This window comes from Xenopus laevis, chromosome 7L (assembly GCF_017654675.1).
Source record: "Xenopus laevis strain J_2021 chromosome 7L, Xenopus_laevis_v10.1, whole genome shotgun sequence".
Lineage (NCBI taxonomy): Eukaryota > Metazoa > Chordata > Amphibia > Anura > Pipidae > Xenopus > Xenopus laevis.
Window position 1 is genome coordinate 75,711,599 of NC_054383.1, and position 24,973 is coordinate 75,736,571.

Below are 24,973 nucleotides of genomic sequence, written 5' to 3' on the forward strand. Positions count from 1 at the left end.
CAGTGCATCCCTGGTATTTAACGTCTGCAGCCTAGAATCAGGATACTATTTCACATCATCACAACTAACAAGTGCAAAAAAAGCTGCTACTTGGATTTGCTCTTCATATACATCTCTTCATAAATCAAAACAGAACACATTCTTAAGGAAACTTGCTCATTAAACTGGACATTATTAAAATATTTACTGAATTTACCTTTGACTAGATTTTGGCGTCTCTGTAATCGTACTTGCCACTATCTTGTTAACAGCGGTGGATATAGATGGAGACATGGGGGTTGAGGGGAATGCTGGTGTTGTTGGGGTACCAGGAGTACCTGGTGTAGGAGGCATGCTAGACTCAGTGAGGTTTAGCTGCACTGGTTCTGGTGTCCCACATAACTTTAACGAGCATTCTTTACTACCAGATTTCTGAAAAACAAAAAAAACATATATTTAGAGCTTTTCTGTAGTCTGGATTTCAAACTCGTTTAGGTCATGCCTAAAAAAAAACTGTGTGTGAGACTGTGTTATTACAATTAAATCGATTTCTCCTAAATTGACTGGAGGACACGGGTTATATTTTTCGACCTGTAGGACTGTATTCTTAGATTGGCAGAATCATTAATCTATTTAAAAAATTGGATGCTCCCAAACACAAATCTCAAAAACCCACACACTACCCTAATTCGATGAGGAGAAATATTGTTTCTTTGCCTCCTTCGTTATGCAAAACTGATGCTGTGCCTAACTGTGCTGGTGATGGACGAGTGTTCTTTTTTCCCTAGTGTACTGCCTCTTACAGAACGACACTACTGTATACACCAATGTTCCTGTGGCCTCCAAGCTAATTGCTAAGTAATTACCAAATTCACGTATCAAGCCACAACATATTAATGAAAAGAAAATTACCATCTTGGTCGGGGGCTTTGGCTTCTGCTGGAGAGCTTTTTTGGCCTTTGCTGCAGCTGCTTGAGCTTGGTGAATACGTTCTAAAAAAAAAGTTACAAAAAAAAAAATAAACAAAGAAAAATGCAAAAAACTCATTTATAATACAAGACACAGTCTGCAAAAAATAATAAAAATCCAAAAAACATTGCCTATTTTTGCACTGTTACCTGTGGCTCCCCTCACTTAAGGTGGCCATACACGGGCCGATAAAAGCTGCCGACAGACCGTGTCGGCAGCTTATTGGCCTGTGTATGGGGCCCCCAGACGGGCTTCACCGATCGAGATCTGGCCGAATGTCGGCCAGATCTCGATCGGATGGGACAAAAAAATCGCCGCATCTATTCGTTGATGCGGTCCCGCGATCCAACCACCCATTGGTATTCATTAGGATCCGATTGTTGGGCCCTAGGGCCCACGATCGGATCAGCCCGATCGGGGAGAGATCCGCCCGTTTGACAACATCGCCAAAAGAGCGGATCTCTCAGTGTCTGGGCACCTTAATACAACACAGACTGTGTTAGCTGAATCAGTGACTAGTGAGAGGCACATAGGCGCCCCACCTTTCTCTCCCTACCTTGTGTGTCATTCACAGAGGAAATCAGAAACTGATCAAGAGCTCAGTGCACACACCACAACCCTAGGGCACATGGAGCTCCTGTGCTCCCAAATGTAAATTATGTCACTGGAGACAGTTCATGTTTTTCTCACCAAACTCTTCTTCACTGCGATCTCGATGAAGATATATCCACAGCTTGCGTCCTATGTCATATTTCACACAGGGATCTTTCTCATAGTGCAGCCTGTCCAGAGCACCACTCACAACTGTGTTAACCTATCACACATAATTGAAGATGAAGTGTCAAAATGATCGCTTATTAGAAATTACAAAAAAATAAAAATTAGAATTACATCTCCAAGTTTACCTAAAATCTGGAGATGCCCCACAAGTCAGTGGTAAATGTACTTTAAGCTCTCAAGCAAAAAAGGGAATTTTAAACCAGTCCCGATTTCTTAGCTTGCTTAATTATTTTCAGTGACTCAATGTAATTCTGATTAACCTATTTGAGATTTTTCATAAACATACTCACAATCTCAGAGAAAAAATGTGTCTAAAGCTGGCCATAGATGCAAAGATCCGATCGTACGAATCATCGTACGATCGGACTTTCCCATCTCCCGACCCGCCACTAACCATTCAGATCAAAGTCTTACCAGTCAGATTAGTTAAAGAACAGATCAGCAATGTTCTGCCCCTGACAGCAATCGTACGATATCTATGTCCAACCAAAGCTAGTGACAGTCTCCCACTGAAAATCGTACAATCGGCAATACACGCAGAGATATTATCGTCAGCCGAATTTTCTAACCTGTCCGATCGACCAAACGACCGATCTCCGCCGGACGAAAAATGTCGGGACTCTCCACACACGGTTCGAAAATCGTACGAATCCTCGATTCGTACGACCAGATCTTTGAGTCTATGGCCAGCTTTACTTTAGCTGCGATTGCACGTCTTGCTCCCCCCACAAGCATAAAAATGTTGTTAAAGAGATCCTGTCATCGGAAAACATGTTTTTTTCAAAACACATCAGTTAATAGTGCTACTCCAGCAGAATTCTGCACTGAAATCCATTTCTCAAAAGAGCAAACAGATTTTTTTATATTCAATTTTGAAATCTGACATGGGGCTAGACATTTTGTCAATTTCCCAGCTGCTCCTGGTCATGTGACTTGTGCCTGCACTTTAGGAGAGAAATGCTTTCTGGCAGGCTGCTGTTTTTCCTTCTCAATGTAACTGAATGTGTCTCAGTGGGACATGGGTTTTTACTATTGAGTGTTGTTCTTAGATCTACCAGGCAGCTGTTATCTTGTGTTAGGGAGCTGTTATCTGGTTACCTTCCCATTGTTCTTTTGTTTGGCTGCTGTGGGGAAAAAGGGAGGGGGTGATATCACTCTAACCTGCAGTAAAGAGTGATTGACGTTTATCAGAGCACAAGTCACATGACTTGGGGCAGCTGGGAAATTGACAATATGTCTAGCCCCATGTCAGATTTCAAAATTGAATATAAAAAAATCTGTTTGCTCTTTTGAGAAATGGATTTCAGTGCAGAATTCTGCTGGAGCACTATTAACTGATTCATTTTGAAATTTTTTTTTTTCCCATGACAGTATCCCTTTAAACATACCCCTTAGCCTGTAAATTTAGCAACAGGTCTACAAACTGTGGTATATTTATGTATAATTAGCTTTTTGTCATTACTGTGTAAATTTGCAACTTGCAGTAACCCACTGCAACCACTAAAATGCTGAGGAAAACCGTATGTATGTATACATTCATTAGTCTGAGTGTGGTTTTGTATTGCCAACAGATAAAACATAGCAGAACACAACAGAGCAGAAAACATAAAAGGCAGGACGACTTCTTAAAAAAAAAAAAAAAAAAAGATTTGCACATATAAGGGATTTACTTCCAAAAGTCTACTTCAGTTCAAGTGTAACTGTCGTATACAAGTTGCATTTTATTAAGCTTGCACAGAAAGAGAAAAAATCAGTTTAGTCTCTGCTACCCACTCATCGGCTTCAAGTGATTCATACAATGACCAGCGTTGTTATTTAACCAATGGGAGCACAGAGGTATATAATCAAACTGTTCCTTTGTGGATCTCAGAAGATGGAGGGAGCTGCTGCTGGCAATAATTGGGCATTAAAAGAACATAAAAATAGCAGAACTAATGACCTTTATATCTAGGAAATGTTTTACATGGATGAACATGCTGAAGAAAAACTATTGTGCTACATTCTTCTGAGAGTTAAATGTGTGTCCATTCTTACCTGAGCACTGGTAACATCAGGTGCAAGGAACTGGGAATCTTTCAGCAGCTCACAGATTTCTGCACGTGTCCCTTCACCATTTGGCAGACGAGCTGCAGCATCCCGAACTGTTGCATTAAAGTTTAACAAATGACATAACAGTTTTAGATTTACTTTTAGTTTGGGGAACAACATCTAAAGATTAGACATGTGTTACTCATTTCAACTAACTTGCTATTTCATATGAAGGGAGAGCACCACAGGTTCATTTGCACAAATCACCATCAGAAGCAATGAACATAATTTGGAAGAACTTATTCTATGCTCAATCACGTAGCACCTGGATGTAGATATTTTTCACAACATCAATATTAATTTCAAAATACATTCTTAAATGTTATAAATTGACCTAATCAAGGCAACTTTCCAATACTAGACGGTATTGGAATCACTGATCCTGGCAACTTTCTTTTTGTTTATTATATTTCTGTTCAGGCCCGCTTAATCCCATGCTGATTAACTATGGGTAGCATGATAACATGGTGTTCCAGGGCATTATCTGAAAGGAGTTTACATATTCTTCTCATGTCTGTAGGTTTCCTACAGGTTCTTTGGTTTCCTTCTATATTCTGAAAATACAGGTTAATTGGCTCCTGACAAAAAAAAAACAGACCACTTTTAAAATTCCAAACCCAAAAGCTCCAAACAAAAATGCAAATGATTCAAAAACAAATAACAAAAAAAAAAAGTATCCTAGAATACCACTGTCATACTAAAAGTAAGTTTAAGGTAAGCTAAAACCTTTGACATTCTCTCCAGCATCTGTTTCATTTTGTGAGCAATTATTAAAGGAGAACTAACGCCTAACTAAAGAAGTCGGCTAGAAATGTTGTACATTATGTTTTTGACTTCTGTACCAGCCCAAAACAACCAGAACCATTTAGCAGTGAACATCTGTGCCTCGCCCCATTTTCTTTTCTACTAAGTCGCTGAACATGCTCTGTGCTGCTGTCACTTACTGAGCTTAGGGACACACTCAATATACAGAGTAGAAAAGTCACAATAAAAGGCTAAGTACTACTGATAATTTGTACATGTCAGAAACGATTGCAATTAGCATCAGAATTAAATAATCAGTCTTGTAGCATCAGCTTATATTACAGACAAACCTGATTTTCTGCTTGTAAATTTGCAACGACCCCTAAGCTTAGCTTCTTAACTGCTCAGAACCCACTGAGCATTTGAGTGTCACAGACACTTCCCTGTGACAAGTTTAAAGTCCTGGATCATTTATGCTATTGAGAATCTGAAACTTTAGGCTGGTACAATAAGTTTAGTATGTAAAATATGGCATTTTTAACCATATTAATTTTTAGGGTTTAGTTCTCATTTAATCATAGATGCATACGTGACAGGTGTTTGTGGTTGTGCTTACAATACAGGGATGTGCAGAACTGTGTATGTACTTGGAGGTACCTAAAGAGTTCCAAAGCAAGGCAGGCATTATATGTTGGCTCTGACTGCTGCCCTCACAAAGCTGCAATCAGTTATATATAACGGATTGTCAGGACTAGCATGTATTTGATCTCTGGACTATTTAATAACATGGTGCCACATTACCTTTTTGAGCCACTGAAAGCTTTAATATCTTGTGCTGGCCAGTTTTCCTAAAAGGCAACCTGTATATCTTTTTGCCCCCCCCCTTATCGGATGCTACCTCATTTATAGCAGCATGTGGCTTCAATTTGACAATTAAAGAACATTATAAGTCTCCCTTCTTCAACAGATAGTACTTGATCATTAAAGCCTGATCCAGCCTGTTACTCCGCTAAACTTATGTTGATTTTCCAGTTTGGTTTGAGCGCTGTTTCTGTTGCAGAGTCATTCCTTTGTCCCTGTTCCTTGCCTGAATCTTATGTGATCTCCTGGTATCAAACTTGGCCTGTTTACTGGACTTTGTCTCTGTCTGCAGCCTGCCCTGATCTTAGCCTGCCTATCAGCACTCCTCACTTGCTGCCCGCTCAGACGTTTGCCAGCACCTCAGACTTGTTCAGCCTGCTGCCACCACTGTCTGTTATTCATACTTATCTCACGTTAGCATTTGCTCTTTGTCACTTTCATAAAATCATTTGTTTAATTGATTTTTCCATCTATCAATTTCTTCAATCTTCATCCAAAAACCACAGCTACAATGCAATCATTAAAAATAAATGGATCCTTACCAAGGGAGAGAATAGTAACATAAGCTGGACGATCTGATCGCAGTAGCGAGTGTTCTCGAGCTTTATTTAGAGATGTCTCTTTGTCAAACACCCCTTTAACGGGTCCCACAACAGATTCAAATCCATGCATACGAAATGTGAACGCCTTATGAGGCTGAATGTAGCGGTGTCGCTCCTGAGGAAATGCAGAGCAACCATTATAAACAAATGAAACAAACGGTAAAGAAACAAACGTAACCCTCAATGTTCAGGTACATGTAGAGTTTTGATTACTTCTAATCATCAGTTACTAGTAACTATTTTTTTTATTAATACAGGTATAGGACCTGTTATCCAGAATGCTCGGGACCTGGGGTTTTCCAGATAATGGATCTTTCTGTAATTTGGATCATCATACCTTAAGTCTACTAGAAAATCATGTAAATCATGTAAATAAACCCAATAGGCTGGTTTTGCTTCCAATAAGGATCAATTACATCTTAGTTTGGATCAAGTACAAGGTACTGTTTTATTATTACAGAGAAAAAGGAAATCATTTTTAAAGATGAGGAGACGGCCTTTCCGTATTTAGGAACTTTCTGGATAATGGGTTTTCAGATACCGGATCCCATACCTGTAGTAAGTGTGCATGCTTCGGGACAACAAAGCCTGTAAAGAGGTACTTGAGACCTTTCTACCTCTTAGTAAAGCTTGGCATTGTGATACCCACTACTCTGAATAATTGCTAGGGCTATAGCAGCTCATAATTAGATTACTTTTTTACGCCAGTTCAAGTGGGCTGAAAACACTAACTGTAATTTATTTTGCACTATGTTTAAGTATGTTATGGAAATCGCAACTTGCTCTAAAAGTTTTTATACATACATTTGTAAAGGTTCCTCATTAAATGTAATTTTACCCTGTCGGACTCTGATCTGCTCACCTGCTCCTGAAATACATGTTTCTCCTCCCCAGAGCTTGGTCGTACAATGTAATCAGTCCTCCTGAAAGGGTCAATAATAATATATAGCTAAAGGTTTACAAAAGTCAGAGACCGTACAGGAAAAGAAAAAGAAACTCACTGGTAAATTAATTCCATTATGCTTCTGAAGTTATTGTCTGTAATTGCAGGTGTGGTATATACTTTTTACTAGGGATGCACCAAATCCACTATTTTGGATTCGGCCGAACCCCCGAATCCTTCCCGAAAGATTCGGCCGAATACCTTTCCGAATCCTAATTTGCATATGCAAACTAGGGGTGGGAAGGGAAAACATTTTTTACTTCCTTGTTTTGTGACAAAAAGTCAAGTGATTTCCCACCCCGTCCCTAATTTGCATATGTAAATTAGGATTCGGAATCAGTTCGGCCGGGCAGAAGGATTCTGCTGAATCCGAATCCTGCTGAATCCGAATCCTGCTGAATCCGAATCCTGCTGAATCCGAATCCTGCTGAAAAAGGCCGAATCCCGAAACGAATCCTGGATTCGGTGCTTCACTACTTTTTACCAAATTACCACAATAAATATAACAAAAATGTATTCTGTCTACAAAGGCAAATGATCCATGTTCTTCAGATGGGCTGTCATTCATTAGTATTAGGAGAAAAGAGAATTGAACATGGGCATATTGTCCACTGTCATTTTATACCTTATCGTAGCAGAGGGCAAAATACCCTGTCTTCCATTGTGTATGCTACTTTGAGGACCCCACTGTCACAATCAGGGTAGTTTTTTTTAAATACAGGTAATCAGAAAACCCAATGTTTTTCCAACCGCCACTCTTGGGAGATTTGTAACCCGTAGTTAAATCTTTGCTACCAAGGGCAACAAATCTCCCAAAAATTACATTACATAGGATAACATTAAGATCTCTGCAAGTAAAACCTATTATGTGTGGTGATCTGGCTTAATCACAGGAAATTGTGAAATGAGGCATTTTTTCACAATTAAGTATACTCAGAATACTGAATTGAACTATGGTCATGTGTATTTGGTTGATCATTAATAAAAGATAAATAACTGGTGTGCAACTAACTTTCAAATTAAATGACCTAGCTATTGAACTCTTTACAACTATGGATTATATTTGTTTTCAAAAAATGCAGGTATAGAGATTTCTACTTACACCCTTGGAATAGGAGTGCTTGCATCAATACTATCTTCATTTTCCTAAAATGGAAAAAAAATTTACACAAAAATTTAGAAATAATTATGACTAGGGCAAATTTACGGTTGAAATTCCTCAAATTTTTAGCCAATGGAAAAAACATGATTCACTGCATTCTTCAGTGCATTCTTTCCCCTTAAAATAGCTATCATGATAGGTAAGGCTTACTTCCCCTTGGCTTTTTTTCACATGTTCAGCTTGAATTTGACATGCAAAGAGCCCCATAGGAGATAGGCGAAAAGGCGATGGAAGCTTGAATTCCTCTGAGCACTGAACCGGAAGTCAGCCTCCCTCCAATAACCTAAAGCACTTTTTCAGTGCTGCAGCTTAAATTTATGTTTCTATTCCTTCGGACAGCTTTGAGGTTAATTATTTGAGCAAATATTTAAGTTGCAGACAGTGAAAAAAAGCTTAGGTGCTTTAGGTCATCTGTGGGAAGCGGACTTCCATTTCAGCACACAGAGACAGAAATATTATGCAAGTTGCACTGCACTACAGAAATACAGAACAAATAACTCAAACCTTGCTATATATCTGATCCTTTGTTTCCAGCCAGAGGTGAAAATGAGCCACTAGTTCTTTCTCAGAGTCACTGGAAGAAACTGCAAAAAAAACATAACCCCATTTAGCAAAAGTATGATCACTATGGGGAACCAAATAATACTGTGTTGCAGCATTCTTTTTGATTTCCTCATCATTCAGATTCATTCTTCTTCTTTGACTCTTGACTTTTCTCAGGGGTCTTTCATATATGTATACTGGTCGTGTCTGTGCCGTTCCTCCCTGTTTGTACATACCCATGCTCTGCTCTCTGCTGATATTCTCACAGACCCCAATTTCATTAATTAACCACCATTAATGTTCTTTACCTTCTTCTCATCCCTATGTACTTTGCCATGACCCTACACCCACTTAGTGTCTCTTTCCCCATCTTAAATCGTAGTTTCTTGGTCATCCCCTAACCCATTCTTTCAATGCTCCAAAGTGCAATATTTTTCTATGTTTTCCTAAATAGAATATGTTTAGATGTTTCAAGCCAACTCACTTAGCACATATAAAAATAAGAGTATTTTTATCATTGGACAGGCAAAATGTAAGTTCAATGGAAATAAACTGTAGCACTTACCAACACACTTCCATTGCTGAGTTTTCTCTCTAAACTCTACAAATGGAGTAAAACTGCAAGATGCCCCTAAAAGCAAAACACAATTTTTATACATGAAAAGCAGACTTAATTGGCTGAGAAACTTATAGCTAAATTTAACTAAATATTTTGGTCACAGGGTTTCAGAATTTCAAGATGCAGTTCAGATCCCCTTTCGCTATTAATAAATCTATAAATATATAAAATTATTGAGGTAACAATCACATTTGCATTTCTGCAGCAATTACCCTCAAACTTTGTTCTTATCACCCTTCTTTCTGGGCCCTATGGCCCAAAGATCGTCTCACAACAACAAGAAAACGGGTGGTCGGATCGAATGCCGCATCAATGAACTGATGCGGCCATTGATCAGACTGGAATTCTAAACCCGTCTAATCGACATCTGCCAAACTTTCGGCCAGAGGTCCCCATACACTGTCCAATAAACTGCCTACTCAATCTGTTATCAATCTTGTTTACAGGGAGCTTAAATCTCGGGGGATGTCAACTGTTACTCGCTTATCTCTTACTCAGGTAGGCACTACCCTTCTTTTAAAAATGCACTTAGTTACACAAAACTCTGAAAATACACAGGGGATTCCTGGGTATCTGGGAGAAACTGGTGGTTGCCCACCCTACAGAAAATAACCCACGGCCCAGTGCATTTTTTCTTCTTACAAATGAAGAGAACTGGGACAGGGTAAAAATGAAGCAATTAGTCAGAAGTTAACATCTTGTTAATTCATGGACTCCAGCATCCCATGTTCTTTAAGCTGTGTATGCTTTTTTGAGCAGTAAAACAAGCAAGCTTTAGATTATATTTGTAAAAGCACTCTTTCAAACTACTGTTAATTCTTCCAGCAAACTTACCTTTGCACTCTCCACTCAGATAAACAAGAGCAGGGTGCACCAAATCACACCAGTTTGGGGCTGTAGAGAACCAGCTGTTTAATGTACTAGCTGGTGAGGACTGCCAATCAGATACTTTGTCTTCAAGCTACAAAACGAAAAACATAATACAATTTACAACATTTTTTTTTTTTTATTGCCAGTGGGGAAGATTTTGGAAGAGATTAGTCACTAACCAATCTTCTTGTGTGCCACTGCCCTAACGTATCAGGTTTTGAATAAACTAGTAAAACAACATCTAAAACACACTGAACACACTTTTATATGTAACAAACTGCTCTTACCAGCGGGAGGCTACAGGGCCCTTCCATTGTGAGAATATCCAAGAGAAGACAGAAAAAACATGCTGAGATTTCATTAAAGGGAAGGGGAGGTTTCACATCTTCCAATGGTCTGCAGAAAGATTAAAATGATTTTAAAAATGATTTTGTTATTTAAACAAAACAAACACTATGTTAAATAAAACTAGTAAACCAATGGACAAAATAGATATGGTTTCTAGAACCCGGCATAAGAAGGAAAATATGATTGTCTATGGATCTGTGCTGAGAAGCATTAGGCAAACTCATCATAATGCCATTTTTGCCAGTGTTATAAGCAAAGATTGAAAAAACGTAAAATACATTTCGAGTCACTTATTTAATAATTGCCATCCACAGAATAGTAATATGTCTGATCTGTCTCTTTGACTAACAACCTGCTTTCCAATATACAGTTAGGCCAATGAATCTTTGGAGAGAGACAACTTTTTTCTCATTTTGGCTCTGTACATTAGCACAATGCATTTTAAATGAAACAACTCAGATATAGTTGAACTGCAGACTTTCATCTTTATTTCAGTGAGTTGAACAAAAAGATTGCACAAGCATGTGAGGAACACAATCTCCTGCATGGAGAGCTCCTTTGACTGCATGTTGTCTGTTCACAGCAAAATCTTACACATACAAGCACCCCCCTCAAATCAACTCCAGGGCTTTTATCTGTTTCATTGAAAATTACATAACGAAGGAATTGCCCACACCTGCCCATTAAATAGCCTTTGAGTCAATGGTCCAATTACTTTTTCACAAAGACCCACAAACAAAAAGCTACGGAATGCCGCTGCAGTAAAGGCCTAACATAGCATTACAAAGGCGGAAACCCAGAATCTGGTGATGTCCAAGAGTTCAAGACTTCAGACTGTCATTTGCAAAACAATTTATATCAAATGATATATGTCCCAAAGCTTTTCATTAGTAAAAATATATTATTTATTCAAACGCATGTTAAAAATTGGATACATACTGACCCCACATGGTCCACTTTACACGTTTCGTACCCTCCGGCACTTAGTCATAGGTGTCTCTATTAGCAGCATGTTCAACCCAGAATTTAAACCCTGGTAATCCCTCCCATTTTTATTGAAACCAATTAAGAGTCAAAAGGGATTAACCCTATTTTCTTTTTACAGTCCCAAAGTTACCCTTGTGGGGCATTTGTATCCTATCTTTTTGTAACATATATTTTTGTAACATATATTATAGATTCAAATTCCATTTTGGTTTAAACAGTACTAGTTAAGTAATTGTACAGCATAGTTGTCAAAAACATAGTTATCAAAAGCATTGAACCAATTTGCGACCATTCCTTTTGCAAGTATTGTTAACTACAAGATGCAGTCACTATTTTACTCTATTAAAAAGATTTGTTTCTCCAGTAAAAGATCTTTCTAAAAACTTAGAGCTGATCTTTTTCTGTCATGTTCAAAATAATATATAATGTTACATCAAACTCGTAATTAAGCCCTAAACGTGTCCCCAAATGGAAGATCCTGTACACCTCTCTCTTTTCTAGAAGGCTTAAATGGTCTCCCCCTCTCATTCCTAATTTTACTCTTTCTATCCCTTGAATAGAGAAGAAGTCTATATCTCCCCCATTACATGTTGTAAAGTGTTTAGTGATATTACTTTTTTCTGCTGTTCTGTGTTTTTTTTTTATCTGACTCATAGGCAATAGCATGTCTCTCAGGGTATGAGCCCGTTTAGGGATAATATTAATCCCCGGGCTCAATAACCTGAAAAAGTGCTCATAGGCAAAAGTTTTTTTTATTATTTTAGAAATTTCAGAAAATTGCTTACTATCTGGTGGTGAGTGCCACCTTTTCTGACCAACCCTCTTTTTTATTTTTATTGTCACTGACTTTAAACAGATCTTCCCCGTCACTACGTTTTTTGATTGTAGGCCCTCTCCAAAAATCTCTTCTGCATATCCCGTGCCTGGCATCCGAAATCTCTATTGGTAGAGCAATTTCTACGAAGCCTCAGGAACCGTCCCACAGGTATTTCCTCAATCAACTTCTTAATTAGTTTCAATAAAAATGGGAGGGATTACCAGGGTTTAAATTCTGGGTTGAACATGCTGCTAATAGAGACACCTATGACTAAGTGCCGGAGGGTAAGAAACGCGTAAGGTGGGCCATGTGGGGTCAGTATTTTTAACATGAATTTGAATAAATAATATATTTTTACTAATGAAAAGCTTTGGGACATATATCTTTTGATATAAATTGTTTTGCATGTGGACTGCCTGTGAACTGGGGCAAGTCCCTTTGGCTTGATAAATTGTCATTGCCAGCAAAGGGTTTTCAACCAAGTATTAGAAATTAACATTTTATTTTCAGTTTTTTAATTTGTGCAATTACTTTTGAGCCCCTGAAAAGTGTTAAAAAAGGCTTTAGTTCCTCGCATTTTTATGCAATCTTTTTGTTCAACCCACTGAATTAAAGCTGAAAAAGTCTGCAGTTCAACTGCATCTGAGTTGTTTCATTTAAAATTCATTGTCGTAATGTACAGAACCAAGATTAGAAAAAAGTTGTCTCTGTCCAAAGATTTATGGGTCTAACTGTATGAAAGCAAACTGGAAGCAGCAATGAATGTTTATCACTGGGCAGCTGAAAACTCAAATTCTGCAATTCTGAGAGAATTAAAGGACATGGTTTGAAAAAGTGGAGGGCATGGTTAAACTGTGTAGTTGGCCTGTAAGTTGACTACCTCCTAAAATTAAGATCTCTTTTAGTATTAACTTAATATGATATGGTATCTACTATCCAAAATCCCATTAAACATACAACGAAAACATATAGGGATTTTAGGTCTTGATTGAATGCTTTTCTTTTTCTCTGTAAAATTAAGCCAGCACCTTGCACTCAACCAGGCTATCATATATCCATAGTGATGTGAAAGCAATTATATTGGATATTTGTAAAGTTAAAAATAATTTTAAGCAATCCAAGGTCCCATTCAGGCCTAAAGTAGAGAGTGTCTAAAAGAGATTATTAAAAGCACTTATCTATTTGTTGATAATGACATCACGGCTAGTAATGCTTGAATATCATCTATATGCATCTGGAGCAGTAGCACTCAAATTATGCCAACTTACTCTTCCTTCACAGCAGTCAAAGTTACTTGAGGTGTCTCAGGAGGCAGAAGTGCAGGCATATTGTCAGGCACATCTGGCATGTCAGGGTAATCTTCCACTTCTGTTTTAATAGTTTTAAGCTTCTTTTTCTTCTTGTCATCTTTCTCTTTCCCTCGCTTTTTCATTGTGGCCAGGTCAAAAAGTGCTGGAAGAGAATTATCTGCATGAGGATACACTAAGAACAATGGCACACTTTCATTGCTCAAAGAGAAATCAATGACAAAACACCTTCTCTCTCTCTCTCTCTCTCTCTCTCTCTCTCTCTCTCTCTCTCTCTCTCTATATATACTCAATGTGGATGATATGTTTATATATCTCTCTGGGTACTAAAGGAATACTTAACAAAAGGAAGTTCTTACCTGCAAGTGACCCTTTTCGGCCAGCGTTTACTCTTGTCATTATATCATTCATTGTTAAATCATCTGTCATGAGATCAGGATGATCCTGTACAGCATATATTCTCAGAATTAACAAAAAGCACAGTAAACTATGATTGCACAAAATTTACATCAAACATAAGTCTACAAATCATGTTCCAAGTATATGTAGAGAGTGGCCCTACCCATACAATGATATTTACAGTAAAATGGCCAGAAACAGGACAATAATGTCATTCTTACATTAACTGATAATAGAACTACTGTGTGACCACCAGCTATAACAATAGATCTCTGGGACTAAATAAGGAAACTACAAATTGTTGTTTAAAATACTGTAAGGTACATATGGTACAATCTCAATTCTTGGAAAAGATCTCTTGGAATTCACTACTGGTGGCAAATTCAGGCATTAACCTTGAGAGTTCACCACCAACAAAATGGTAGAATGAGATTCTGTTTATCGGGGTACAAAGTCTTCTGCTAGAGTACTGGTTTTTTGCCACTACAGGCAAGAGAAACAAACTTGTAATAAGTAAATGTACAAAATAATTTAAAATATCAATAAAGTAAAAAGTTGTACTTTTGCATTTTAATGCCTAATTCCTAAGCCCAATCTGCTTGTTATTTGCTATGTGATCCCTACCTCTTGATGTTTCCTCTTCTCCCGATGCCTTCTTAAAAGCAGCTTCAAGTCATGGTTAGTAAATTCCTGTTTATCTATGACAAATTAAAGGATTTTTATAAACAACCATCCACGCTTAGGAGGGGAAAAAAAGAAAGAAACACAAGGAAAAAATGGTTAGAGCAATATAAAAAAAAAAAATAACTCACCAGCAGTTTTCATGTCTTGTGTAGAAAGGGTTGGTATAACTCTGAGAGGGACAGCTCCGCTTGGACAGTGTGTGGGAGACTCTGGTAGCCAGGAACTCAAATCTTAATAATAGTAAGGGAAAAAATTACTAAAAATTACTATTTCAGTTTGAAGGCTATGAGGCTACTGAATGTCTGTCAATTAAACCAATAGAAATTAAAATTTAGGAGGCTAGGAGAGCACTTCTAGTTGGCAGCCATTAGCCAGTAAGTTGTACTGAATATTAAAAAAAAAAGTAGCCAACAAATCATTGTTAAAACTTGAATTTGTAAATCAGTAAATTTGTATCTACTACAATAAATAGCACTGAAGCTTTATTCTTCTGAATTCATTGCTCAAAGGGTTTGTACTAGCAGTTTGGTGAGCTAGCAGTTTGGTGTGATAGCCAACAATTACTATTATTGATCTGTAATTTGTAAATGTAAACCCCAATGTAAACCCCATTCTCACCTTCTTCTTCAGAAGACAAAGTACCATCTCCACACTCATCTTTCACCTCTCTCAGAATTTTAAGGTAACGTCGCTGTGCTCTTCTTTCTCTCTCCTCGGGGCTGTTCCTTAGAGAGGATGGCTTTCTTTTCATTAATAGGTCTGGGCCATTTTTACTAGCAAGGTCCAGTAGCTCCTGCAAGCAATATAAAACAGAGTTGCATAAATTAGATCTAGTGAGAAACTTAAAAACTTTTATTGTAATGACCTACATTGCGGCATTATTTTATTCAGCCCTAGTTAAAAGAAAGGAAATTCTAGTCTAGTGCCATTGGTAATAAAAACAAACTGAATTTATGTACCATTAATGTCTAAGAATTATGAATCCAAAAAACTGTCCAGTGCAAAATTATTTTGGCTAGACCAACGACAGTGGGATGATAAGTTTATTTGTACAAAGTCAACCATCTTCATTAAAATATTTAAAAAAAAACATTAAAGGGCACCTTACTTTGCTAAAGCATTTGATAAAGTGCCACACAAAAGGTTACTGGTTAAATTAAGGAATGTTGGGCTGGAACATAGTATTTGTACCTGTATAGAGAACTGGCTAAAATATAGACTACAAAGAGTGGTGGTAAATGGCACTAATTGGACCAGTGTTGTTAATGGAGTACCGCAGGGCTCTGTACTAGGCCCCTTGCTTTTCAACTTGTTTATTAATGACCTGGAGGTGGGCATTGAAAGTACTGTTTCTATTTTTGCAGATGATACTAAATTGTGCAGAACTATAGGTTCCATGCAGGATGCTGCCACTTTGCAGTGTGATTGGTCCAAGTTGGGAAACTGGGCAGCAAACTGGAAAATGAAGTTCAATGTTGATAAATGCAAGGTTATAATATAAATGCAAGTTATACACTAAATGGCAGTGTGTTGTGAGTTTCCTTAAATGAGAAGGATCTAGGGGTTTTTGTAGATAACAAGTTGTCTAATTCTGGGCAGTGTCATTCTGTGGCTACTAAAGCAAATAAAGTTCTGTCTTGCATAAAAAAACTGCATTAACTCAAGGGATGAAAACATAATTATGCCTCTTTATAGGTCCCTGTGAGGCCTCATTTGGAGTATGCAGTGCAGTTTTGGACTCCAGTCCTTAAGAGGGATATAAATAAGCTGGAGAGAGTGCAGAGACGTGCAACTAAATTGGTTAGAGGGATGGAAGACTTAAATTATGAGGGTAGACTGTCACGGTTGTGGTTGTTTTCTCTGGAAAAAATGCGCTTTTGAGGGGACATGATTACACTTTACAAGAGGACATTATAAACAAATAGCAGGGGACCTTTTTACCCATAAAGAGGATCACCGTACCAGAGGCCACCCCTTTAAAATAGAAGAAAAGAAATTTCATTTGAAGCAACGTAGGGGGTTCTTCAATCAGGACAGTGAGGTTGTGGAATGCACTGCTGGGTGATGTTGTGATGGCTGATTCAGTTAATGCCTTTAAGAATGGCTTGGATGATTTTTTGGACAGAGGCTATTGTGATACTAAACTCTATAGTTAGTATAGATATGGGTATTTAACATTTATGTGAAAGTAAGGAGGGGTGTGGAGGATGTAAGCAATTGTGAAATCCCAGGGAGCACTAGTGCGTCTACTGGGTGAGCCTGTTGGTCAAGGCTTCTTGCCACGAATCTCGGAAACCTGGTGGTTGTATCGTGATGCCATCAACTCCACCTCTGGGAGTCCCCACCTTTCTGCTATCAGCTTAAAGACCTCCTGGTGTAGGCTACATTTGCCCTGATCCAGAGTTTCGCTGCTTAGGTAGTCTGCCATCCAAATGTCTACTCCTGAAATGTATACAGCCGAGATTGCTGTTGTGTTGTTCTTTGCCCACCTTTATATTCGTCTTGTTTTGCTTAGCGCCGCCTAGCTGGTTTAAGTAGGTGAACGCTGCCACATTGTCTGACTGTATTCTCACTGGGTTCCCATGGTGGAGTGGTGTCCAGTGTTCTAGTGAGTATAGGATCGCTCTTAGTTCTAAGAGGTTTATTGGAAGTAGCCTCTCGTCCTGTTTTCTGTCCCAATACTCTGCCCCATCCCTTCAGGCTGGCATCTGTTGTAACCACTGTCCATTGGTGATTGGGGAAGGGCTTCCCTGCCATCATCCGATGTGGGTGAAGCCACCATGTTCTAGTATTGCTACCTGGCGATCTAGGTCTTTTCAATCCTTTTTCTGATGCCTTAGTATAAGGTGCTGTAGGGGTCTGGTGTGTAGTTGGGCATAGGGGATAGCCGGGAATGAGACCACCATTGTCCCGATTTAAAGTGGAACTGTGTTGGCTCCCTTAAGAGTCAAGATCCGCTTCTTGACTCTTTGTCTTGTGGGAGGAATGTCATTCCTCTCCTCGAGTCTAGTGTCAGGCCTAGGTAGTCTATTGTCTGTGTAGGTCTGAGATTGGGCTTGTTGTGGTTGATCAGCCATCCCAACTTTGATGTACTTGCGAAGTGTGATCATTAATTTTTAAGCTTATTGTTTCCAGATACAGATTTCCTGTACATGTGTTTGGAGCACACTAACTGCATAGGCCATACTTGCTTCTTCAAAAACCAATCAATCCAAATTGCAAATATTAATTTCAATATTAGTAGAGAAGAGCTGCTCTGCTGGATCATGTTATAAATGGTGTAATTTACTCACGTAGCTGCTAAATTAAACGTATGCAATAAACCAATGAGCAATTAGCTTTTACCAGTTAGAAAATGTAGAGAGGAGGCAACTAAGCTGGTAAAAGATATGGAAAATCTTAGCTATGAGGAAAGACTGGCCAAATTGGGGATGTTCATGCTGGAGAAGAGGTGTTTAAGAGGTGATATGATAACTAAGTACAGATATATAAAAGGGGATCATATAATAATATCTCTAACGCTTTATTTACCAGTAGGTTTTTCCAGCTGACACCAGATCAACCATTCTGATTAGGCAAATTGGAGAGGCTTTGGATGTTTTTTTTTACTTGCTCTTGATAAACTAGCATTTAGGCAGGTTAAAAAAGTTAGAAGGTTGAACTTGATGGACGTATGTCTTTTTCAATCTAACTTACATTGCTACTATGTTTATAGAATGGATAATTCTAAGCAACTTTTCAGTTGGCCTTAATTTTTTCTTTTTTGAATTATTTAGCTTTTTCGTTACTCTTCCCAGCTTTCAAAAGGGGGTCACTGACCCCATCTAAAAAACAAATGCTCTGTAAGACTACAAATGTATTGTTATTGCTCTGTAAGACTACAAATGTATTGTGATTACTAATCTTTCTATTCCGTCCCTCTCCTATTAAGATTACCGTCTTATTCAAATCAATGCATGGTTGCTAGGATAATTTGGACCCTAGCAACCAGATAACTGAAATTGGAGAGCTGCTGAATATAAAGCAAAAAATATCAAAAACCACACATTATAAAAAATGAAAACCAACTGCAAATTTTCTCAGAATGACGCTCTGCAACATAGTAAAACTTTTTCAAATGGTGAACCACCCCTTTAATACAAAAAACAAGAAAAAAAAATGACTAAAAATGCAATTGATTATCCACTACAAATGAACATGTAGTCTTACCTTTCGAGATGCTAATATCTGCTTAAGTAACTTGTGGAAATACTGTTGCTGAGATGTCAGATAGCGCTTGTACTGGGACTTGAGGCAAAGCTGACGATACTTTACAACTTCTGGGTTAAAGTGCCCATCTGGAAACAGATAAAATGTATATGCAATCTCTGAGATACAGCAAAGCTCACTTATGTGAAGTTCACGAGTGTGAAAACTTAGAAGATTGGCTGGTGGTTACACAGGTAAGTAAGCTGAAGAATCTACCCAGTTTGTCCTCCCATTCCTTACTCCCCAATTCATGTTCTACTTTCTATCCATAAACAATGACATCCACAAATTCAGTGCATACAGATTTTTTCTCTTGCTGCATATACACTGCACTAAATCAAACCTTATAATATAACCAAAAATTACTTACCACGAAAAAGTTTCTGAGCAATGTACAATGGATTACCAAAGCGGAAATTATCCCCTCTGAATAAAGACTGGATAATTTTTTCTTGCTGATTAGCATTATCATCAGGAAAGACAGGCAAAAACTGCTTGAGGTGTTCACGTTGGGAATCGGAGAGAACATTTTTCCAGGTATCCCTACTGACCACTTCAAAAAATAGTTCTGGCTGTAAGAAAGGGATATGATAAAATATTAAAATGGTGGGGGGGGGTAGAATCATACCAAAATAATAATTATAAATTAGTATCAATATAAAGTATGATTTCAAATGAAGAAAGTTCAGTATAACAAAAATATTTCCACGAAAAAAAAAAAAGACTGTTCAGGAGACAGTATGATGGAAGTGATAGAATAATGCCTTACGTCCTCTAAGAGGTCTTCCGGAAGACTGACTCTTGTCCCTCCCAGCATGCATTCTTCCATGATACCCGTTCCATTGCTTTCCACACAAGGCCCCAGATCCAGAGGGTCGGTGAGCATAGAGTCAAGAGAATCCATGTCAGCTTATCTAAAATAATAAGTTAAATAAGAATGTTCCTCATTCAAACAAGGTTTTAAGCAATCATTTTCTCTCCACTAGGCACTGAAGCATAAACCTGATTCAGCTTCTTTAACCATTGTTTTCATCACTGGTGCTAAAAGTAATAGAGCTATGAAACAAAGTATCATTTTTACCACTACCAATGCAAAAGGGGAATTCTGCAGTTAAGACTCCTAATGATGGCAAGGGGAAGCACAAAAAAAGCATACCTATTAGACAATTTTAATCAAGGACTGCTAAAGCTACAGCAATACAGCCTGAAAAGTTTCCTGTATGACTTACATATTGATATTAATGATAGTATTAAAGACATTACTGAGGTCCAGCTAGTTTTGAAAGCATGGATCTCCAGGTGCATAACTTTGAGCGCCAACAGATGAAGGAGACTAATGTTTTACCAGTGCATGCTGCAGATTTTTCAAACCTGTTGTTACAAATTTTATTTTGTCTATACATGTTGACACAAACCTGGACAGGCTATACATCACTAGCCTGATGCTAAACGTTGGTCAGGTTTTATACATTTGCCTGTTCCCTTGCGCATTCCTTAATCATATTGGACTGACTGGGGTCTTACTAATGGACTTCTTCAAAGGAAGGCTAAATGAAAGACGTATTTGTATTGGGAAAACAAAAATATCACTATTGAAAAGTTGGCCTTATATTGAGCAATATTTACATACTAATGCAATGTTTAACATGGTCACTGTAACTTTAATTTTTTTAACCACAATGAGCTTAGATGGAATCTTAAAGGCAAAATGTATCTTTAAATGTTAGTCAAATATTGCTTCTTGTACACTTGAAAACGGAGCTTTGACCCAAAACCTGCAGTGTACCACATCCCTGTATAAACATTACCTTGCAGCTATTTCCCGATGCAATGTTATGCCTTCATCCATTTATGTTTTTGGCAATGATATTAATGGTGCAGCACAGAGCACTTCAGAGGAGGAAAGTGTATGCATATTTAGCACAGACTACCTACTTTTGTCTTTTATGATAATGTTAAAAAAAATTTCACAGTAGGCGGAATTTTCAAGACAAAGAAATGGTATCCTGCAATAGTGCCACAGGCTTGCCATTGAAACACTACATTTTTTGTATCACATTAAAACATGCAAGTTTATCTCCATATGTGCTGGTAGATATTCTTCTACAGGATATTGGAGGGTACTCTTCAAGTACTCTGTACCAGCCTTCATTGCTTGAGGTGCTAGGGAATGCACCTGAGATTGATTTCTGTGTAACTTTGGTTTAGATACAAAGCTCAAGCTAATTTAAAATGGACCTGTCACCGAGACACAAAAATCTATGTAATAAAAATCCTTTTCAAATTAAACATGAAATCCAATTTCTATTTTTTATTAAAGCATTCATAGCTGTTGTAAGCTCATTTAAAAATCTCAGCTGTCAATCAAATATTGTCTGACACTCCTCTATGCCATGGGCATAGAGGCGGGGCAGACAATTACTTTCACTTTCCATTCTGCACTTCTTAGATGTCACTGCTCTCCACACATTCTCCTGTTCTCTTTATCATTTAATTTTGTAGCCAGGGCATGGGGATGGACATCAGGTCCCCCATTCTGATGCACAAGATTCTGAGATGATGCAAGGCTTGTCTTAATAAGTGTCCACAAAATGGCATCTGCCTGCTTGAATTATGCATTCCCAGACTGATGGAAACAAGATAAAAATAATTTATATAGTGTAATTAAAGTTCATTTTGCTTGACAAATGTAATAAAATAGGATTTTGAATATTTTTTTTGGGTGACGTGTAGGGATGCACCGAATCCACTATTTGGGAATTGCCCGAAAACTTGGTGAAAGATTCGGCCGAATACCGAACCGAATCAGAATCCTAATTTGCATATGCAAATTAGGGTCAGGAAAGGAAAAAGTGGAAAAAAAAATCTTTTGTGACGAAAAGTCACGTGATTTCTCTACCTTCCCCTAATTTACATATGCAAATTAGGATTTGGTTCTGCCAGGCAGAAGGATTCGGCCGATTCCGAATCCTGCTGAAAAAGGCCTAATCCCAAATCGAATCCTGGATTCGGTGCATCCCTAGTGACGGGTCCCCTTTAAGAATCAGCATGGCTAGCAATGCCCTTTGTGGTGGAGAAAATAAGTTCACATCAGCCTTTTATTCCAGCCTATCGTTTCCCAAGACAGAGCTACTAGTGCATTTACAATGTAATTGCATTAACAAATTACTTTAAAAACACTTTGTTTATGTATATTGGAAAGTTGCTTAGAACAAAATGTTCTTTTATTTAGAAAAACTGTTTTTAGGTTGAAGGGCTCCTTTAAAGGTATGGACAGGGGTACTTGGCGGCACTTATAAGCTGTCGTGTATAGAGACTGTATTTACACTGAGCACACAGAGTGGGATTTATTAAATGTATACTCCTAATAAGACGCCAGAATGTTGCCTAAAGGGGAACACGTGTGTTAGAAACACTTGAATCTATTTTAAAGACTAAGTTGCAACAAAAGTAATACAACAGTAACGAGGGACAACAATAAAAGTGTACATTCAAACAAAAGCAGGTAAAAAAAAGCAGATAAAGTGATGTTGGGGTCAAGCAAGTCACCTATCAGCCAACGTGTTATTGAGTAAACTAGAACAATCAGCTATGCATTACATTATGGTCTTTAAGACTGAAATCGGTTCGTAGATAGCACGGAGCATCCATTCAGGGTATTTTTGTGCGTTTAATGATTTCGCCTCATGTGTAGACATATAACATACCGCCCAACAATCCCGTATCTAGCGGGAAAACTCCCGATTTTCTTAACGCAGTCCGCAGTCCTTGTTTGCTGTTTAAAAGCCCACAGAGCCCATTCTCCCCTACCGGAAAGCTAATCCGAACGGCGCGATGCTATGACGTCACACCGAACGTCTATCTGCGTAATAACGCTGTACGTGTCCTCGTTGAGCGTGACGCGCATGGACTGAGCCTCTGATACTGTGCGCTAGTCATTGTTGTACAGGTCAAGACGCGGTTTACTGTCTCAGCTTTGCAGCTTTTATTTTTTTTTAAATCAAGACTAAGGGCCATATTTATCATAAACATGCCCATTAGTAATCCTGCCAATAGTTCGTTAGCAATAACAATTTATTTTCATGGTGGCTTATCAGATATTCCCTCCCCGCAAGAGCCTGTGTTCGCAATGTACCTCCCAACTTTTTTTCGGAGGGACAGTCCCTCTTTTGACAGCTCAACCCGCAGTCCCTCATTTGTACTGGAAAGTCCCTCTTTTCTATGCACTGAACAGCCAGAAAAAGAAACAAAGTTTCTCACTTAATTGGCTTTTAGCAGAGAGCCCAGAACAGCTAACAGGTGCAAATAAGATACTTTATAACAATTTTGAGACACAAAAACACAGTTTAGATAAGGAGAAATATTTTCAAACTTTCATAACCTGCCAAATTTTGTAAAACAAACATGGTAATTAGGGGGTGTGGCCACAGAAAGTGGTGTGGTCAAAAAATTGCTGCACTACGTGCGGGAAAAAATTTTTTGTCCCTCTTTTTACTTCCAAAATGTTGGGAGGTATGTGTAACCAATGAGTACATTTTTCAACTTGTGTCAGGAAAAGAAAAGAAAATGTTTTTTTCCTGATTGCAACCATCAATCAGGAAAAAAAAACGTATGCAACTATCAGAGTATCTTCACTCAATTTGACCAAAAAGGAATGGTTTCATGCAGGGCCGCCATTAGAAATCACGGGGCCCGTACAGCAACATTTTCGGGCCCTCTAGGCTTCATGGTGGCGGCGCCCAAGCCTCGCCCACTCCACATCACAGTTAAAAGACCACACAGACATAAGCGCTAAAAAAGTAACCCCCCCACACACAAGTTATAAAAAGCTATTGATGTTCAGGTCCCCCTAAAAAAAAACATTGGTGCCAGGGCCCCCCTTACAAGTTTAAAAATCGGGGCCACAAAAATTTATTTTTTAAAAAAACATTGGTGCCATGGCCCCCCTTACAAGTTAAAAAAAAATTAGGGCCCCAAAAAATATTTTTTTAAAAAGAAAAACATTGGCGCCAGGGCCCCCCTTACAAGTTAAAAAAACATTGGGGTCCCAGAAAATATTTTTTAAAAAAACATTGGTGGCAGGGGCCTATAAAATATTAACATAATACATTGGTGGCCAGGGGATTAAAAAAAAAACCACAAACTGGTGTTCAGTAGAATTGAACTTGTGGCTTCAGGACTTCAACTTCGCCTCCTTTCGTGAATTTCGGCTGTTTTTGTGACTTCGGGTCTTTTTGCCGCTTCGGGACTTTGGCTTCGGCTATTTTCGTGACTTCGGGTCTTTTCGGCACTTCGGGAGTTCAGTTGTTCGGCACTTCCGCATTTTCAGCTGTTCGGCTGGCCGCAGATCTTCTGCGCTGGCAAGGGGCCCCTGTCATGCCTGGGCCCGGGAAACTTGTCCCCCCCTGATGGCAGCCCTGGTTTCATGCAAACTAGGGTTAGGTAATATTTTTTGTACTCTGAAGGGCAGATTTATCAAAGGTCGAGGTGAGGTGAAAAACTTCGAATTTCGAGCTATTTTTTGTGTACTTCGACTAGGGAATAGTCAAACTTCGATTCGAATTTGAAAAGACTTCGAACTTCGAATTTTTTTTGAAGTACTGTCTCTTTAAAACTTCTACCATTCGCCACCTAAGGGCTAGTCCACACGGGGAGATAGCGACGCGTTTGCGGTCGCGGCGACAAAGCGCCGCGACAGTCGCCGCAGGCGACAGTTTTGTATGAGCGCCTATGTAAAAACGCCTGTGCTAACCACACGAGGCGATGCGCTTTTCAACAGTCGCCTGAAAATGCCTCGCCAGGCTTTTTCAGGCGACTGTTGAAAAGCGCATCGCCTCGTGTGGTTAGCACAGGCGTTTTTACATAGGCGCCCATACAAAACTGTCGCCTGCGCCGGTCGCGGCGACTGTCGCGGCGCTTTGTCGCCGCGACCGCAAACGCGTTGCTATCTCCCCGTGTGGACTAGCCCTAAAAGCTGCCAAAATGCTTTTTTAGCCTATGGGGGACCTCTTACAACCTGTATG

The 24,973-nt window shown here is 38.7% G+C and overlaps 1 protein-coding gene across 4 annotated transcripts in view; it reads right to left on the bottom strand.

Annotated features, from left to right (window-relative positions):
* Window positions 1–22,869, bottom strand: part of nfrkb.L (nuclear factor related to kappaB binding protein L homeolog) — a 44,257-nt gene extending 21,388 nt beyond the window's left edge. Inside the window, exons 1-20 of one of the 4 annotated variants that reach the window (XM_041569182.1) lie at window positions 22,761–22,869; window positions 19,720–19,864; window positions 19,321–19,522; window positions 18,912–19,039; window positions 15,321–15,495; window positions 14,831–14,932; window positions 14,643–14,716; window positions 13,979–14,063; window positions 13,581–13,764; window positions 10,448–10,556; window positions 10,125–10,251; window positions 9,237–9,302; window positions 8,633–8,712; window positions 8,069–8,112; window positions 6,862–6,946; window positions 5,964–6,138; window positions 3,763–3,869; window positions 1,639–1,762; window positions 892–971; window positions 197–411 (exon numbers count right to left, since the gene is read on the bottom strand). In XM_041569182.1, the coding sequence (XP_041425116.1) occupies window positions 197–411; window positions 892–971; window positions 1,639–1,762; window positions 3,763–3,869; window positions 5,964–6,138; window positions 6,862–6,946; window positions 8,069–8,112; window positions 8,633–8,712; window positions 9,237–9,302; window positions 10,125–10,251; window positions 10,448–10,556; window positions 13,581–13,764; window positions 13,979–14,063; window positions 14,643–14,716; window positions 14,831–14,932; window positions 15,321–15,495; window positions 18,912–19,039; window positions 19,321–19,522; window positions 19,720–19,854 (2,297 nt within the window). In that variant the 5' untranslated portion in view covers window positions 19,855–19,864; window positions 22,761–22,869. Of the gene's footprint in view, window positions 1–196; window positions 412–891; window positions 972–1,638; window positions 1,763–3,762; window positions 3,870–5,963; window positions 6,139–6,861; window positions 6,947–8,068; window positions 8,113–8,632; window positions 8,713–9,236; window positions 9,303–10,124; window positions 10,252–10,447; window positions 10,557–13,580; window positions 13,765–13,978; window positions 14,064–14,642; window positions 14,717–14,830; window positions 14,933–15,320; window positions 15,496–18,911; window positions 19,040–19,320; window positions 19,523–19,719; window positions 19,865–22,550 lie in introns of all 4 variants that reach the window. The other 3 variants (XM_041569180.1, XM_041569181.1, XM_018225700.2) reach the window with 3 other exon arrangements.
* Between the last annotated feature and the right edge of the window lie 2,104 nt (window positions 22,870–24,973).